General features: G+C 44.6%; 1 protein-coding gene across 1 annotated transcript in view; it reads right to left on the bottom strand.

Annotated features, from left to right (window-relative positions):
• ITGA9 (integrin subunit alpha 9) overlaps positions 1–19,534 on the bottom strand; it is a 350,494-nt gene that overhangs the window by 161,778 nt on the left and 169,182 nt on the right. The window contains exon 16 of the mRNA XM_060163908.1: positions 14,647–14,796. Within this exon, the coding sequence (XP_060019891.1) occupies positions 14,647–14,796 (150 nt within the window). The remainder of the gene's footprint in view (positions 1–14,646; positions 14,797–19,534) is intronic.

The raw sequence follows: 19,534 nt of genomic DNA on the forward strand, positions 1-19,534 counted from the left end.
ACCAGAGCACAGAGGCTGGAGTTGGCTGTGTTTTTCTCACAAAGCTGTGGCCACCAAGGCCAAAACAACCTTGGGTGCGTGTGATAGCTCAATGGCTGCCCTGGCCAAGGCTGACTTCAGAAAAGCAGTGGCCCAGGTGCTCAGGCCTTGGAGGGCCGATTTTCTCCCACCCAAATCTACAGTGGAAAAATCTGCACTGATCTAGCAGGAAGTAGGATTCTTAGTCTATTCCAGCTGTCACGTTCAGAGGAGGCTCAGTTTCTTGAAGTTGGTGATATTAGCTTTAAAAATATATAAATCATTGATGTAGGATAGACACTGTTTATAGGGTTGCCATGGCAAACCGGTCCCATGCTGACACCTGAGAAAATAGGACAATTGGATTGGGTGGGAATTAATGCTTTTCAAATCCCAGCCCAAGGCTGTTTGTAAGCTAAAATGAGCGAGACATTTCCTGATGGGCAATCTGACTTTGCAGAAGGTGTCTGCCTGGACAACAGGAGGGACATTTCTGAACTGCTGTTCCTCCCATCGTCCCACATAAGTTCCCAGAGGCCCCAGCCATAGGTAATTCATGCCTGCAGCCCCCAGCACCTAGCATAGTATTAAACATTTGTGTGTGTGTGTGTGTGTGTGTGTAAATGCCATGACCTGAGTGTAAGAGGTTTCTCCTTCCCGATTCCATTTTAATGCTTTTTCCAGAATGCAAAATTGTCCTTAATGTGGCACATTAAAGACCTCATTCCTGGGTGGTCCCAGGAATTTCAGCTCTATTGAGTCTTATACCCAAATGAAGGAAGAGTCTCATAGCTTGGTATTTAAAATCAGGTCACGGGCTTCCCTGCTGGCGCAGTGGTTAAGAATCCGCCTGCCAACGCAGGGGATTTGGGTTCGAGCCCTGGTCCGGGAAGATCCCACATGCCGCGGAGCAGCTAAGCCCGTGCGCCACAACTACTGAAGCCCGCATGCCTAGAGCCCATGCTCCACAACAAGAGAAGCCACCGCAATGAGAAGCCTGAGCACTGCAACAAAGAGTAGCCCCACTCACTGCAACTGGAGAAAGCCTGCACACAGCAACGAAGACCCAACGCAGACAAAAATAATAAATAAAATAAATAATAAATAAATAAATAAAATAAAATCAGGTCATGCAGACAGACTTGCTTTCTAAAGAATAGCACATCCACAAGAATAAATGAAAGACAAATACTTTGTAAAATTAAAGCTGAGAAATTCCTTCTATCTCAGGGTCTGTATAAATTGTCCTTTCAGATTTTGAAATCATGGGAGGAGTCCAGTTGGTTTCCCTTTAAACAACAAACGTGGTACTGATTTTGCTTCATGTCCCCCATGGAAAAACTGGAAGTGATAAATGCTTCTGTCTTTTGGGTATCCCTTGGTTTACTCCATGGCCCTGTGGTTTGGAGAACAGCCCCCACTGCCTGAAGGCAACATTCTGAAGATCTAGTTCAATCCCCATGAAGAAGTGAGTGGGAGGAGGAACTGCTCAGGGAGGTCCTGCCCACACGGGCCTACATCTGGCCTCTGGACCCTCCCAGTGTCCTTTCCAGGTCTGCCTGAGACTTGGTGGCTTTTTGCAGGCCATATTTCAAGTCCCTCTACAACAACCTCAGCCATCAACTCTCCTCTAGGGATCTCCTGCCTTCCAGGACCAGAATTTCCTTCTTTTTTTCTTTTTTCTTATAAATTTATTTATTTATTTTCAGCTATGTTGAGTCTTCGTTGCTGCGTGTGGGCTTTCTCTAGTTGCGTCAAGTGGGAGCTACTCTTCCGTTGCGATGCACAGCCTTCTCATTGCAGTGGTTTCTTTTATTGTGGAGCACGGGCTTTAGGCGTGAGGGCTTCAGTAGTTGTGGCGCACCGGCTCAGTAGCTGTGGCTCATGGGCTCTAGAGCGCAAGCTGAGTAGTTGTGGCACACAGGCTTAGTTGCTCCGCAGCATGTGGGATCTTCCCAGACCAGGGCTCGAACCCGTGTCCCCTGCATTGGCAGGTGGATTCTTAACCACTGCGCCACCAGGGAAGCCCCAGAATTTCTTTCATTTCTTCTTTTTTTTTTAAAGGGCCAGAGTTTCTTTGCCTTGATTTTTACCCTGGAATCTTTTGTGTTCTTTTATCTTTTTAAGAAAAGGTTGCTGTTAGTCACAAGAGGCAGAAAACAGAACCAACAAGTTCAAAAAAAGGGTCTGGTGCTGTCAGAGAAAAGGAAGAGTATTCTAGCCATGCTTCTTTTTTTTTTTAAATTTGGCTGCGCTGGGACTTAGTTGCAGCATGCGGGATCTTTAGTTGTGGCATGCGGGCTCCTTTAGTTGCGGCACGTGGGATCTAGTTCCCTGACCAGGGATGGAAACCGGACCCCCTGCATTGGGGAGCACGAAGCCTTAACCACTGGAGCACCAGGGAAGTCCCTAGCCATGCTTCTAAAAGCTGCTGAGTCAGACGTAGTCAGGCAACTAGGAGTGAGAAAGATGGCTTCAAACTGGAGAGGACGCCAGGGGGACCTCTCCTCCCCTGTCTGCAAGAACATCATGTGAATGGGCTCCAGGTAGCATTTCAAGTAGCAAGAGCCTGGCCTTTGACTTCCTGAATCATCTCAGAAGATACCAAGAGAGAAGCTAAGATTTCTTCCCCAGCTAGAGACTATCCACTGGATGTGCTCCCTCGCTTGTTTACACACACACTCCACGTGCTTGTGCGGGAGGTTTTTAATAAAGCAGGACAATGTAGAAGAAGATCCAACAGGCTGAAGATTTGGAGGAAAACCACTGTTTTCTTCTGAAAAGAGTTTTGGAGGACCAGAACACATTCTCTCCAGAAAACTGCAAAGATAATGGTTGTAATTCAGTTTGCTAATCTTTTGTTAAGGATTTTTGCATCTATGTTCATCAGCGATATTGGCCTATAATTTTTTTTTGGGTGTTGTTCTTGTCTGGTTTGGGATTAGGGTAATGCTGGCCTCGTAAAATGAGTTAGGATGTGTTCCCTTCTCTTCCGATTCGTTTTGGAAGAGTTTGATAAGGATAGGTATTAAACCTTCTTTTTTTTTCTTTTTTTCGGTACGCGGGTCTCTCACTGCTGTGGCCTCCCCCGTTGCAGAGCACAGGCTCCGGACGCACAGGCTCAGCGGCCATGGCTCATGGGCCCAGCCGCTCTGCGGCATGTGGGATCCTCCCAGAGGGGGGCACAAAGCCGTGTCCCCTGCATCAGCAGGCGGACTCTCAACCACTGCGCCACCAGGGAAGCCCTAAATCTTCTTTGAATATAAATAAAAAGAAATAAAGAATCGCATGCTGCGGGAGTTCCCTAGTGGTCCAGTGGTTAGGACTTGGCACTTTCACTGACGTGGCCTGGGTTCAATCCCTGGTTAGAGAACTAAGATCTCGCAAGCCGCATAGCGGGGCCAAAATAAAAGTAAAGAATCTCATGCTAAAAAAAATTTGCAAAGATAAAGTATAACACTGAAGAAGAAATTGTAAAAATTCAACAGGTGACTACAAGTACAGCCCAGCCTTTGATAGTAGGTGTAACCTCTCCTTTGCTCTTTGGATTAACCTTGACGGGAAGCCTGAGAAACAGATACAGCCAGACTTCCGTGGTCAGTAATGTTGAACTACATACTTGTTTTCCTCACTTGTACTTGAAAGTGGATGGTTTTCACAGGTGTTTCACCACGGTGCCCTTTCTGAGAAGATTAGCCAGAGGCTGATGCCAAACAGCTAATGCCTATAAAAGTAGGACTGATCAGGCTGATATAGGGAGGGGGGTGGACACCTCCTCCTCTAACACCCCTTCTCCTCCACTGCACCAACCTGCTCCCTTGAATCCAGGTGTGTGCTCTGGAATCCGCAGGTTGGATGGTCTCTGAGACCTGTCCGGCTCTGACGTCTGGAGTTACTCTGCTCTCTCCTCCCTGCCAACCCCTCAGATTTCCATCCTTCTGCAGAGACTTTACATATGATAATGAAAATAAACCTTAGAGCTGTAAATAATAGAATTTTAAGCTGGCTGTGCACCTCAGCCAGGAAAGCATTACCTAATGTCCAGGCTGAACAAACACTGAGTCTTTGTGGGCACGGGGCTGGCATCCCACACACCCAGGCATTGAGGGGCCGGGGTGGGAGGTCCAGATGGTGATGGTTTCCAGCACAATGGAGGTTCAGAGTTTATGGCTTCAACATAGTAAAACGTTAATATTAGAGTAAAACAGTTCACCTTTCCCTTGAAAGATGACAAAGTGAGTATTCTCAACATAGCCAGTGCCTTTCCTCTCACCAGCTGTGTCTCCTCCATCTTGATCTTCGAAAAAATAGACTCACACGTGCACAAAGGTACTGTGGAGTAGGTAAGTCGTCCTAAATCACACACCTTGCTCTCCTGCCTGGTAGGAATTCTTAGAGAGTTCATGGAGCACATTTATTTCAATTATACAGCTTTGCTGAATCTGCAGTGAAGAAATTCTGATACGACGTCCAATGTCTGCAGGAGGACCTAGCCTTGTGCCCTTTCAGAAGGGCCCTTTCCACTGAGATAGGTTTACTGAGCATCCTCTATGAGCCAGGCAGTGCTAAGCATTGGGGGTCAACAGCAAAAATCAAGGTGTTACCTGGTCTGGGCCCTTATCTGGAGGCTCTGGGGGAAAATGCGCTTCCAGGCATACTCAGGTTGTTTGCGGAATTTACTGCCCTGTGGTTGTAGGACTGAGGTCCCCATTTCCATGCTGACACGCACCAGGGAGGCTCTCTCAGCTCCTCAAGGTTGTCTGCATTCCTTGTCAAGTTGCATCACCGTCTTCAAAGCCAGCAATGGCAGGTCAAGTCCTTCTCAAGCTTCAGATCTCTCTGACTCCTTCCTCTCCTGCATCTCTCTGACCTCCTATTCTTCCTCCTTCCTTCTGCCTCCAGCTGGAGAAAGATTGGGCCCATCTGGATAATCCAGGAAACTCTCCCTAGTGTAAAGCCCATAACCTTAGTTACAACTGCAAAGTCCTTCCCTTTGCCATGTGATGCATTATATTCACAGGTTCCAGGAATGAGGGTGTGGACATCTTTGGGGGCCATTCTGTCTACCACAGTGGGTGGCTGGGAAGTCCAGCCCCAGCCAGGTCTCTTTGGGGGCCTCCTGAGGAAGCCTGAAAGCAGTTATTTCCAAAGCTCTACTCTGTGTATAGGGTTTGAAGTCAGGGCCTCTGTCATAGCCATTGGTATGCTCACCTGTAGGAGAAACATTAGGGCCCCAATGACAGTCCTTCCTGCTTTCCCAGCACACAGGCCAGCCAGAGCTTTCCAGGACTGTTTCATTTCATTCCATACTCTTTCAGCAGCTGAGACCCACTAGGAACTGATGATGAGTCAACTCTCTGAGTGTATCAGACAGAACCTTCATGAACTGACCTGCAAGACCTTCCTGGGGCTGCTAACTGGCCCCCCAGTCCAGGCAGACCACCTCAAGAAGATGTGATGGTCTCCTGTCCCCTACCAGTTCAATCAAGTCCAACTCCCTGGTCAGTGAACAAGTGGCCTTAGACTGTCTGACTGTACCTCTAGCCCTAATGGCCCCTCTCCTTCTCCTCACTAGATGTTCAGCCACATGGAAGACCATTAGCACCCATCACTCCCTCCTTCTCTGTTGGTCAAAGCCCTCCAGCCCCAAGTATACAAATCCTACTTCTTCCATGAGGCTCCAGCCAATTCTCGCTTCTCCAGAGAGCATCTCCTTATCCTCAGCTGGAAGAGGTCTCCAGAGTGAAATTCACACACACTAGTCTGAATCTCACTTTCTGCTCTGTATAAGTTATTCCTGTACAGTCTCTAAGTCTACTAAGGCAGCAATGTTTCATTTATCTTTTTATCCACATCTTACGTGTAGCAGACATTCAATTAGCTGAATTGCTCTTAGATTTATAGTCCTTTTAAATTACTCTTCTGGCTAATGGATAAAACACTTTGTTGTTGTTATATCTGTACCAAATATATCTTGAGGCAAGAGAGGCAGGTCTCTGCTTTCCTTAAATTTTTAAGGTGAAACGTGCATTCATCAGTCTGTATGTTCTACAGAGGCTGTAGCATTAGAGCTCCAATATTCTCCAAGTGCCCAGAATCCCAACAGGTCCTCAGCAACGGTGGCAACCCCACTATTCACACATACAGCCTGGCACCCACCCTGAAACCCATTTTCTCCCAAGGTTGCTCTTCACCCAGCAGAGGGAAGACTTGGCCTCCTGCCTGCCTCACTCACTCCCACTCTCTGCCAAAAGCCTTGGATCCATCAGTAAGCCTGTACTTAACATGCTCTAACCCTTAGCCAGACTCATCAAGAAAAGAAGTGAGAGGACGCAAATCAATAAAATTAGAAATGAAAAAGGAGAAATCACAACTGACCCCGCAGAAATACAAAGGATTACAAGAGACTACTACAAACAACTATATGCCAATAAAATGGACAACCATGAAGAAATGGACAAATTCTTGGAAAGGTACAATTTTCCAAGACTCAACCAGGAAGAATTAGAAAATATAAACAGACCTATCACAAGTAATGAAAGTGAAACTGTAATTAAAAATCTTCCAACAAACAAAAGCCCAGGACCAGATGGCTTCACAGGTGAATTCTATAAAACATGTAGAGAAGACCTAACAACGATCCTTCTCAGACTCTTCCAAAAATTTGCAGGGGGAGGAACACTCCCAAATTCATTCTACAAAGCCACCATCACCCCGATACAAAAACCAGAAAAAGATATCACAAAAAAGAAAATTACAGACCAATATTCACTGATGAACACAGATGCAAAAATCCGCAACAAAATACTAGCAAACAGAGTCCAACAACATGTTAAAAGGATCATACACCATGATCAAGTGGGATTTATCCCAGGGACGCAAGGATTCCTCAATATATGCAAATCAATCAACATGATACACACTATTAACAAATTAAGGAATAAAAACCATAAGATCATCTCAATAGATGCAGAAAAAGCTTTTGACAAAATTCAACACCCATTTATGATAAATACTCTCCAGAAAATAGGCATAGAGGGAACCTACCTCAACATAATAAAGTTTATACATGACAAACCCACAGCAAACATCATTCTCAATGGTGAAAAAGTGAAAGCATTTCCTCCAAGATCAGGAACAAGACAAGGATGTCCACTCTCACCACTCTTATTCAACATAGTTCTGGAAGTCCTAGTCATGGCAATCAGAGAAGAAAAAGAAATAAAAGGAATACAAATTGGAAAAGAAGAAGTAAAACTGTCACTGCAGATGACATGATGCTATACACAGAAAATCCTAAAGATGCTACGAGAAAACTACTAGAACTAATCAATGAATTTGATAAGGTTGCAGGATACAAAATTAATACACAGAAATCTCTGGCATTCCTATATACTAACAATGAAAAATCAGAAAGAAAAATTAAGGAAATGATCCCATTTACCATCACAACAAAAAGAATACCTAGGAATAAATCTACCTAAGGAGGCGAAAGACTTGTATTCAGAAAACTACAAAACACTGATGAAAGAAATCAAAGATGACATAAACAGATGGAGAAATATACCATGTTCTTGGATCGGAAGAAGAAATATTGTGGAAATGATTATACTACCCAAAGCAATCTACAGATTCAATGCAATCCCTATCAAACTACCAATGGCATTCTTCACAGAATTAGAACAATAAATTTTTACAATTCGTATGGAAACACATAAGCGCCTGAATAGCCAAAGCAATCTTATGAAAGAAAAACGGAGCTGGAAGAATCAGGCTCCCTGACTTCAGACTATACTACAAAGCTACAGTAATCAAGCCACTATGATACTGGCACAATAACAGAAATATAGATGAATGGAACAGGATAGAAAGCCCAGAGATAAACCCATGCACATATGATCATCTAATTTACATACAACAAAGGAGGCAAGAACATACAATGGAGAAAAGACAGCCTCTTCAATAAGTGGTGCTGGGAAAACTGGATAGCTACATGTAAAAGAATGAAATTAGAACACTACCTAACTCCATACATAAAAATAAACCCCAAATCGATTAAGACCTAAATGTAAGGCCAGATACTATAAAACTCTTAGAGGAAAACATAGGCTGAACACTCTCTGACATAAATCTCAGCAAGATCTTTTTTGACCCACCTCTTAGAGTAATGAAAATAAAAACAAAAATAAACAAATGGGACCTAATTAAACTTAAAAGCTTTTGCACAGCAAAGGAAACCACAAACAAGACGAAAAGACAACCCTCAGAATGGGAGAAAATATTTGCAAACGAAACAACTGACAAAGGATTAATCTCCAAAATACATAAACAGCTCATGGAGCTCAATATCAAAAAAACAAACAACCCAATTAAAAAACGGGCAGAAGACCTAAACAGACCTTTCACCAAAGAAGACATACAGATGGCCAAGAAGCACATGAAAAGATGTTCAACATCATTAGTTATTAGAGAAATACAAATCAAAGCTTCAATGAGGTATCATTTCACACCAGTAAGAATGGCCACTATCAAAAAATCTAGAAACAATAAATGCTGGAAAGGGTGTGGTGAAAAGGGAACCCTCCTGCACTATTGGTGGGAATGTAAGTTGATACAACAACCATGGAGAACAGTATGGAGGTTCCTTACAAAACTAAAAATAGAACCACCATATGACCCAGCAATCTCACTACTGGGCATATACCCTGAGAAAACCATAATTCAAAGAGAGCATATACCACAATGTTTATTGCAGCACTATTTACAATAGCCAGGACATGGAAGCAACCTAAAGGTCCATGGACAGATGAATGGATAAAGAAGACGTGGCACATATATACAATGGAATATTACTCAGCCATAAAAAGAAATGAAATTGAGTTATTTGTAGTGAGGTGGGTGGACCCAGAGTCTGTCATACAGAGTGAAGCGTATGTATGGAATCTTAAAAAAAAAAAAAAAGGTACTGATGAATCTAGTGGCATGGCAGAAATAAAGACGTAGACACAGAGAATGGACTTGAGGACATGGGGTGGGAGGGGAAAGTTGGGGCAAAGTGAGAGTAGCATGGACATACATACACTACCATATGTAAAAGAGATAGCTAGTGGGAAGCAGCCGCATAGCACAGGGAGATCAGCTCGGTGCTTTGTGACGACCTAGAGGGGTGGGATAGGGAAAGTGGGAGGGAGGCTCAAGAGGGAGGGGATATGGGGATATACGTATGCATATGGCTGATTTACTTTGTTGTACAACAGAAACTAACACAGCACTGTGAAGAAATTATACTCCAATAAAGATGTATAAAAAAATAAGAAATAAAAATAAATTTAAAAAAACATGCTCTAGTCACTGACTCCATGTTATATACACTGTGCAGCTATTCCACCTGAACTAGACCATCAATGAGGGCAGACCCTGACTCTAAAATATCGCCAGAATTTGCGCAACTATGTACCAACATGGGCTTTTAGTGCCTTTTAGTTGAAGAGACTAAGGCACTTAAATCCTAAAGTTACCTGGCAAAATGAAGAGTTTCAATGAGTTTATTCCTTCCTAGGAAAGAGGTTAGATGCTCTTTGTGGACCTGTCACATACATACAAGTTAAAAATCAGCTCTGCTTCCTAGAGTGGGCCTAGCTCTCAGAATCTTTCCCTTAAATTAAGCCAACATCTGGAAGACACATGGAGAAAGATCATTAAATTATTATTATTATTTTTTTTTTTGCCATAATCAGGAAAAGGAGTAAAGCAAGGATCATTCTCCCAGAATTTTTCTCAGGCTCCTGGACAATCTTCTCAATCTAAGGACAATATTTTTCTTTCATTTTAATTTCAACCAAAGAAATCACATGGTTAAAATAATAACCTCCTGCCACACACCTCCATATACTGAGTCCTCCTCTCAAGAGGAACCACTCTTACCCATGTCCATTTATGTTTCTTTTGATGATTATTTCCATATCTCTAGAAAATATACTGATACTACTACTTCTTGATTTATCAGATTTAGACATTATCTCACTGAATTCCTTCCATGATAGACAAGAATTGAACTCACCTATATGAAGGCCCCCTCCCACCATCCACCTTCCTAATTTTGACAGGCAAATCGTTACTCTCAGCTCCTCTGCTGCACTGGTTCTCAAATGTTAGCTGCATCAGAATTACCTGATCAGCTTGTTAGAACTCAGATTGCTGGGACCCACCCATGAGTTTCTGATTAAAGGGTCCGGGGTGGGGTCCAAGAATTTTCATTTCTGACAACATCCCAAGGGAGTTTGATGCTGCTGGTTCAGCGACCACACTTTAAGAAGCACTGCTCTACTGGTAACCTCTGCAATTTTAAGTAATCACAACTTTTTCTTGTTTCATCAAGTTTTACAGTATCTCTTGGCTCACCAATTTAAAAGATTAAGACATTAAAACAACTTGTTTTGTTCTATTTTAAACTCTATACAGTAAAATTAAAGACATTTACACTATGTACTGTAACCATAACTGATTTGGCTTGACTGTAAATACTAACAACCAATAAATCATGTTGTCAATATGGCCTCTTGATTACTGTTCACAGAAGAGCCAAGACAAGTGTCATGATTACATATCTTCCTCTACAGGTGCAAAGTTAAACTACTAGAATACTCAACTTTTGCTTAAGGGAGAATGCTTCTAGTATTAAGGTCCTTCTCTTCCATATATTCTTCTATTTGCTTAAAATCCCACCACATTTTAATTTGTCTTATATTTGAACCATGACATATTGGCCATGTTTTTATTTTCCTGGGAATTTTTGACTGCCTTTATTTTTTCTTAACCATAGAAAAAATATATTCCATCTACACTGTATCCTGAATATTTGCTACTCTCTTGTCATTCTGCTATGGCTGGCTTCATTCTTCTCGAAGTTCATTGATCCCCTGTTCTAAACTGATCAACTGTGTTTTAGACTTGCTGCACAGTTATAATCCTGGAATTTCTTGTCATTAGACTTCTAGGAGTTAGTTCTTACATCCCCCATATTGCTCCTTCTAATTGTCACCCTTGTTTTCTTGGAGTGCATCTCAGGTGATTTCCTTGGAAAGGCTACTAGGGATGTAAACTTTCTGCGTCCTTGCTTGTCTGAAAAATAACTTTATTTTGACCTTATACTTGACTGTTAGGCTAAGTATAAAATCCTAGTTTCAAAATCACTTTCTCTCAGAGCTTTGAAGCCCTTATTTCACATATGCTTTCTTCCAATCTTGCTAATAATTAGTCTTATGGACAACTTAGTGTGACTCTAATTATGTCGTTAGTGGACAAATATTCCTCACTACCACCATCCTGTACTCCTTGTCCTGGAAGCATTTAGAATTTTCCTTTTGTGTTAGGAGTATTACCATTTCAAAATGATGTATCTAGGATATTTTTGGTTTATCCTGCTTGCAAGTCTGTGGGTCCTTTAAATTTAAAAAAGTGTCTCTCTGTAACTCTGGGAAATTTTATTACATTATCTCTCATAATGTTTTTCATTTTCTCTGTTTGCTTTTTCTGATATTCCTATTACTTGGATATAGGACCTTGCAGATTGATGCTTTAGCTCTTTTCTATTTGTCTTTTAGCTCTGCTTATTGGGAGATTTCTTATCATTATCTTCTACTACATTTTTGGCTCTGCATCCATATTGTTAATTTTCAAGAAACTTTTCCTTGTTCTTTCTTTCTTTTAAGAAGAAATAGAATTCCAATCACTTTCTAATGGATAGAATATATTCTTGAATCTCCTTGTGTTTATTACATAGAGTATAAATTGGTATTTAAGTTGTTATAATCTCTTCTATTCCTTAAAGAATTTATTTCCTTCTAAGTCAGTTATTCTGTAGGTGTATTTTGGTTTTTTTCTCCATGTACCACATTTCCCCTCAATTTCAGATTTCCTTGGTTGTCCATTCATTTTTAAGAATAAAGTAAAAGAGCTGATTGGAAAATCTGGGTGTTTGGGTGGATGGTGGGAGGGGAAGCTAGCTCTTACATTGGAGGCTCCAAATGCCAGAAGAAATAAGGCTTCCCCCTGGGGAAACAGCCCACCTACACTATCTCAACCAGTTTATTCAATTCTTTAGAAAATAAAAGGCCTGGCTTCTTGCTATTCTGCATGGCTGGAGTATGTAGGTGTGGGGACAGGGGCAGAAAGTCAACTCTTCCACAAACGAACCTTCACTTAACATCCCCCTTCCCTGTTTCCAGCCCCATTTCTCACTCCTGAACCCCTCTGAAACTGCTGGCCTGGCCGTGGCTACAGCCTCTCTGGACCCATGGGTGGACAGGCACCCAGCCCCTCCGTGTACAGTGCAATGTTCACCCACCAACACTCTTCCTTCTTTACTCATTCCAAAAATCCCTGGACTCTCTCATTGGCTGATGCCCCTTCCCCAACAGCATTCATCTCCCTGTTCTGATTTACTCATTTATAATCACTATAATAGGGTCTCAGGAAGCACAGACATAAATATTTATGCTTGCTTGGCCATCTTGAACATAAGTGACCAAGAAGAGCATTTTCGTACTAATCTGTCCCTACATCTCTGCCTTTGATCAGGTTGCCTCAATCTAAAAATGCTAGTAAAGGTTCTAAGATGCTCTTCACTAAAGAAGGCCCACTTTGTGCCACTGATGGATTGGTAGAAATGAGAGTTGGGTTCATTGTAGAAGGGATGCCCAGGGCTAGCAAGATGCTCAACAGAGGAGGCCGCTACCTCACAGGGTCATTTCAGAGGTAAAACAAGCACAGGGTACCCTGAAATGATTCCCAGCACCCCAAGTTTGGACCACTCCCATAACCGAACTTTATTGGACCAGCAAGATTCCACCTTAGAGAGCAAAGTATTAATAGGACGGGGAACTCATGATCTAGGAATTATCATAATATTCTGGTTTACTGGGTCCCCAGCCTGACCTCTTGGCCCAACTTCACTGTCAGGAGATGATACACACTTCTACTCCTCAGTCAAGGTAGGAGTCATCAGCTTCCTGTCCCGCCTCTTCATCTTATCTTCCTGTCTTCATCTTCCTCATGCCTCCCCTCTACCCTGCCCTACCACTTAAGACACCCAGCATCCTCCTGGTCTCTCCCCTCACTCCCCCAGAGCCTTCTCCAAGTATCAGTGACCAGCTGGACATTCTGGCCACCCTACAGGTCACTTGTGTTTTGAAAGTTCATGTTTGACTTCAAAAGAAGCATCCAAAAAGGCAGTGTTGCCAGTAGGTTGTGTGTATACTTCTGCCCATATCCCTTTACAACTGCTGCCCCTCCCCCAGCTGATGTGCTACAGGCGGCTAACGGCTCACATCTGCAGCCTCCTCCAGAGAACTGTCCACAGCAGGGAGTCTCCTTCAAGGAGGGCTACACTCCCCTTCCATCCCCCACAGCCAGCCAATGGCTGACGAGTAAGGGGTACAAAAGGCCAGACCCTTCCCTCAAGGAGAGGATGGCTCTTTGCTGTAATTTATGCTCCAAAGCTCCCTGCCTCAGGCCAAAGCTAGACTTTAGCTGAGACCACATACTTGCTCACTCTTTCCCCATTCCTTACAGGGTTCTCTTAAGAGCATAGCTTCATTAGACCAAGTTGCTCCTAAATCCCCGTCTTACGCTCTGTTTCTGGGGAACCTGACCCAAGACCACATGGGAGAGACTTTGGGAGAAAATGAGGACATCTTGGTAAAAATCTTACATCTCGAACTCCAAACACTTCTCTGTGGTTCTATTTACAACTCTCATCTGCAAGGCGTGGGTCACTGATCTGCTAGTTTTCCCATAAGCTCAGGGCAGTCAGAACTGTGGAGCCTGGGGCTGGTGGGTGGTTCCACAGCTTTGCCCCACCGCACCCAGGAGTCTGGTTTAGCCAAAAAACAGTTTTGTCTGACCTTCCCCAGGTCCTGGATCTGTGATGATCTTGGGTGTTAAAGATTTAGAACCAGACTTGGGATCCCAGATTTCTTACATATTTCCTGCATCGTCATCAGCACTGTATATCTCTCAGATGACTCGGGGCAGACAGACCAGTGATGCTGCACAGCGTTAGCTCATGGCTCACTCCTACCCTGTATGGCCTCGTACGGCCTGCACCCCACGTCACCCTGCAGCTCCTCCACACAGCAGCACAGTCCGGAATCTGCCGAGTCGGGGAGGGTGGTGAGAGCCTGTGCTCACAGTGCTCTGCCTTCCAAAGATCCTGAGCGGGGCATTGTCAGCTCAACCACCAATTCTAGCAAGAGGAAGTTCTTGCCTCTTCACCCCACTCATACTCCCATCAATAAAACATGTACTGTGTGTAGAGCACTCACTAGGTGCTGATCTGAGCTCTGGAAACAGTGTAGGAACAGGAGGCAAGTGCCGGGGCCAAGCAGCCAGCTCATGACCTCAAAGAGATCATCATTTTCTAATTGCTTGAGAATAGCCTCGATGAGTTTAAATCACGTGGTTGTTAGACACAAACCCCTAAATCATACATTTCATCATTTTGCAGATCGGGAAAGGGAGGCGCAGGAGGGGGTGTGGCTGGCCATGGGCTCCCAGGCCACCAGGGTCATTACTTCTGCATAGGCACCTGCCACCTGGGGTCCCAGCCGTGAGCTTTCAGGTTCTCACCTGATTCTTCTGGGCAATCTTTTGTCCCTTTTTCCAGCGGAGCACGGGGGTCAGGGCCGGCAGCTCCCTCTCCTCCTCTCCCATCACATGCTCACCCAGGCTGTAGGCGGCCTCAAACACGATGGGGCTGATGACGTCCTGCACTCTCCGCTGAAACAATAAACACACAGGCACGTGAGCGGCGGGCGCTGCTGACATGTGCAGAGCATTCCAACAGTTTACAAAGACCTTCCACATGGACTGCCCCGTGTGAGCCTCACAGCCACCCTTGTGTGGCTGGATTTTATTGCTTTCATATTTTAGATGAGGTAATGAGGCCGAGAGTGATGACTGTCCTGTCCAAGGTCACTCCGCTAATGAGCGGGGGCTTTCCCCGCTCTACCTCCCATGGTACGAAATCATCATCTCTTTAGCATGTGGAAGACATTACCTTAGTCATCTTCCAAATATTCTTATAACCTAGTTGGCAGGCAGGCAAGCATCTGTACTCATAGTGCACTGCTAACCTTCCCATCCGTGGTGTTTTGATCATCAAAGCTCTTCTGCCTTGAGGTAAATATGGACTGTGTGTTAGGGCAGGAGACCTGAAGACACTGGGGCCTGGCATCTTCCCAGAGCTGGGCATCAATGGAGCCAGGGATGAACTCCGGCTTCTGGCCTGTGTTCTTTCCTTTGGAGCCCAGGACTTTAAAAGCCAAGGGAGTGATAGGTCCATAGTCACAATGAACACCTACAAGATGCCAGGCACTGCACTAGGTTTTCTAGAGCAGGGGTCCCCAACCCCTGGGCCGTGGACTGGTATCAGTCCATGGCCTGTTAGGACCTGGCCACACAGCAAGAGGTGAGCAGTGGGCGGAGCTTCATCTGCTGCTCCCCACTGCTCACATTACCGCCTGAACCATCCCTGCGCATCACCCCCGTCCGTGGAAAAACTGTTTTCCATGAAACCAGTCCCTGGTGCCAAAAAGGTTGGGGACTGCTGTTCTACAGAGACAAGCCACACGTTCAAACCCTGCAGCTGGGCTTATTCCCCACCATCGTATAATAAAAGGAAGATGAAGGCACAAGTTCCCCAGGCCACAAGGCTGAAAGGATTCTGAGTCACATCTGCTCAATCCTGGAGTTCTTGACCTTTCTGGCCCAGGTCTCACTGCCTCCTGGGTACTCTGGCCACCCCCTGGGGCTCAAAAGTTAGAGTTTGAGGAAGGAATAAAGCATCAGTATCCCTGCATCCCAGGCCAGCATGCTCTATGGAAGGTGGGCTTCCAAGGAGAGCAGGGTAAATCTCAGAAGTAGCACCAACGAGCCACTGCCTGCAGCCCCACTGCCTGCATCTGTCAGGAAGAGATGACGGGATGCTCAACAGAGGAGGCCACTACCTCACAGGGAGCTGGCAAGGAGGCAGGAGTGGGAGGCGCTAGGTGGGCAGGCAGAGGCCAACCAACCCCAAGGCCGTGAGCAGATCCAAGGACTTCACACTACGCTCCACATAAAGTCTGGTGGAGTTGGGAGCAGACTAGTGCTGTGTTCAAAACAGTAGAAAGTTTTAAAGTTCCCAAGAGGCACACAGTGAGGAGCTGGCTCTTACCCCGCACCCTGGATACCCAGCGCCCCCTCCAGAGACAGACACGCCTGTCAGTTCCGGTTTATCCGTCCCGTCTAAGCACATGTGGGGAACTGGTGGCTTACAGCAAGCTGCACTTTGCCTTCCTCACTCAGCATGTACCAGTTCACCAGGGGGAGGTTAATGAAAGGGTCTGTGATCAAACAAGCTGGGGGGATACCAGGTTACACAGGTAAAGGGGTGTTTAGCCTCTTTTGTTTATTGTTTGTTTTTACTGCAACTGCCTCCCACAAAGAGTAGGATGGCCCCAGGTCTACCAGGGCGCAGGACCCTGTGTTTCCCTGGAGATCCTTGGGGCATGTACGTGGAGTGGAACATGCTCAGAGACACAGAAAATCTCCTGCAGCAGCCCAGGAAAGGAGATGGTGCCCAGGCCGGGGCGGGGAGGCAGACGGAGCTGCTGAATGTGGGCTGCGGGGGACAGATGACTCTGGGGTGGGAGCCTGAGTGACATACTCAGGAAAGCATTCAGCTGGGAATAGATTCAATCATTTATGTAAATAAAACACAGAACCTTTTGGGGGAGTGACAGGGGAGCCTCTGGATAAGCTACTTCCACAAAATTCTCTAGAACTTCACATTTTAGGAGCAGATCTTTAATGCTCCTGTCCTTTCTGTGAGCAAAGCACACACCTGGGATCCAGATCCCCTCCGCCTACTGACTGACTCTCCTAAACAGAATGTAAATACTGCATGGGCACAGAGAACAGTGAAGGAGTGCAATCTTAATGTTTTCACAGATAAATGCTTCAGTGTTTCTTTAAGGGTGACTGCCTTAAGATTTTGCATTTAAATCCTTCATGCCGAAATAAGTCAGTTATTACACGCTGTTACTCTTGTGGGAGGAACTGAAGATGGGGGTGGGGAGGCAGAAGCCACGGAACATTTCCTGGCTACCACATGTATTCCAGAGACTGGGCCAACCTCCTCCCAGACATCCTTTTACTTAATCTGCACCACACCCAAGCTGGTAGATTGTTGCTCCCATTGTACAGATGAACGCAAATACACTGTGCTCCGTCCCCAAACCAGTAAGTGGTGGAACCGGACTCATTCTTAGAACCAGAAGCAAAACTGCTTTCCTTGAAGCCCATGAAATACTGTTTAAAAATCATCCCAATTGCTTTAGGTTCTGACATCACCCTGAAATATTACCTATCTACTTAGGAGGATACATGGCAAGGGGAAGGAAATGTTCCTCATACAAGGAAGAATGTGAGTAAATGACAAATAACTAAAGAAATAGGGACTTGAAGGGAGGGCTGTTTCTAAATGTGTAGTCATTCTGTGTCTTAGTCAGGGCACAGCTATTTGGGGTGAGTAATGAATTGTGACACCTAGCGGTACAGACGCTGTGCTCTGACACTGACTGCATGAACCAGTTTTAACTATGATGTTTGAGAAACACCTTCTTATGACGTGTCCAGTAGCTCTGGGCAGAAGGGGCCTACCCCACACTGAGCCATGGGTGGAGGCAGGGGAGGACACAGCAATTAGAAACAAGCCAGCAGGGCTTCCCTGGTGGCGCAGTGGTTAAGAATCCGCCTGCCCTGGTGGCCAGAAGGTGCAGGACTACAGGGCTCATGGCAGAATAGGGTCAGCAGGATGCCACTCACACTTCAGCTGGTTGCCCAGTATATAATAGGACTTTTCTCACATCTCCATTTCTTTTAGCCTTTTGATTGCCATCCTCAATATTCTTCCAAGGCAATTCTGGAATAAACACATTATGAAAAACTGGGCCTTTTTTAATTCCAGGAATCCCAAAGTCAACCCAGCAGCATATTAGGACTAGATGTGATTTCAAGTAAATCCTTTGAAGGGTAGATAACATTACCTCAGCCTTTCAGGGAAGCTGTGAAGACAGTGGAGGTTGCAGCACAGGAAACAAGGGAGCAGTGGTACTTATAGACATTGGTTATCAGCCACCATGGGATCTGTAAATTCCAAGATACTTCTGGGATATGCATATTCTCTGTGCATATAGATAAACCAGGTTTTGGCAGCCTGGGGGCAGCCATCTGACAGAGATCCAAGTGCTGGCTGCTGGGAGAGCAAAGGGGCTGTGATAGTATCTGTTATGCCACAGTTTATATAACTGTAAGTATATACGCTTCCTTTTCAGTTGTCTTTTCAATAAATATATCTCCTTATTTAAAAAAATGGGCCACGGTGACTTTGCTTGAAGAGCTATATACTGTGGTGACATTATGGCCTTCTTACGCTACTACCTTTTCTCTGTAGTCCTTCTTGATCTCACATTCATAATATTGAGAAACATATCTCAGGAGGCCTGATGGTTTTTTTTTTTAGTTAATTAATTAATTTATTTACTTTTGGCTGCGTTGGGTCTTTGTTGCTGTGCGCGGCCTTTCTCTAGTTGTGGCGAACGGGGGCTACTCTTCATTGCGGTGCGCAGACTTCTCATTGCGGTGGCTTCTCTTGTTGCAGAGCATGGATTCTAGGCACGTGGGCTCAGCAGCTGTGGCTCGCGGGCTCTAGAGCGCAGCCTCAGTAGTTGTGGCTCACGGGCTTAGTTGGTCCGTGGCATGTGGGATCTTCCCGGACCAGGGCTCAAACCTGTGTCCCCTGCATTGGCAGGCGGATTCTTAACCACTGCGCCACCAGGGAAGCCCCGATGATGATTTTTAATTTACTAGAAGATATCTTCTGATAACCCCGGGCACAAAGACTGAACTAACATCTGGATGGATGGATGAGTTAACATTTTTTTGACTAAAAGATCCAAAAGATAGGGCAGGATCAATGAGATAGGCTGATCATATCTAAGAGAGGCCCAGTGGTTTATCAATATCATTTTCTTTCTTGGCATATCTCACTAAGCTCTGATACAAATTACTTAAGGTTTAATATGATGTCAAATTTATGAGTCTCCTCTAGAATATTAATTTATATGAAGTCACTGAATCATACAGTTTTGAAGTTAGAAGAAACTATGATGTTACTTAACTCAATCCTCTCATTTTAAAATTGAAGAACCCATAGTTGAAGAGATAAAGTATCTTCCCAGGAAAGTGTAGATTTAAAAATACGAAGGATGTTACTTTTGCTCAATTATTGCTCAATTATTTGCTCAATTATTTCCCTGACCCTTCTTCGTTACATGCTATTCAATTTTAATAGTGTTCCCCTCTGTCTTCCTGCAGTGTGAATATGTTTTTATATGGTAGGCACTTATGGCTGTATCAAAAAGAAAGTTCAAATCGTGTTTCAAGTGGCTGTGCATTATGTTGTAGCTTATAC

Source organism: Lagenorhynchus albirostris, chromosome 10, assembly GCF_949774975.1.
Source record: "Lagenorhynchus albirostris chromosome 10, mLagAlb1.1, whole genome shotgun sequence".
In the NCBI taxonomy this organism is placed as follows: domain Eukaryota; kingdom Metazoa; phylum Chordata; class Mammalia; order Artiodactyla; family Delphinidae; genus Lagenorhynchus; species Lagenorhynchus albirostris.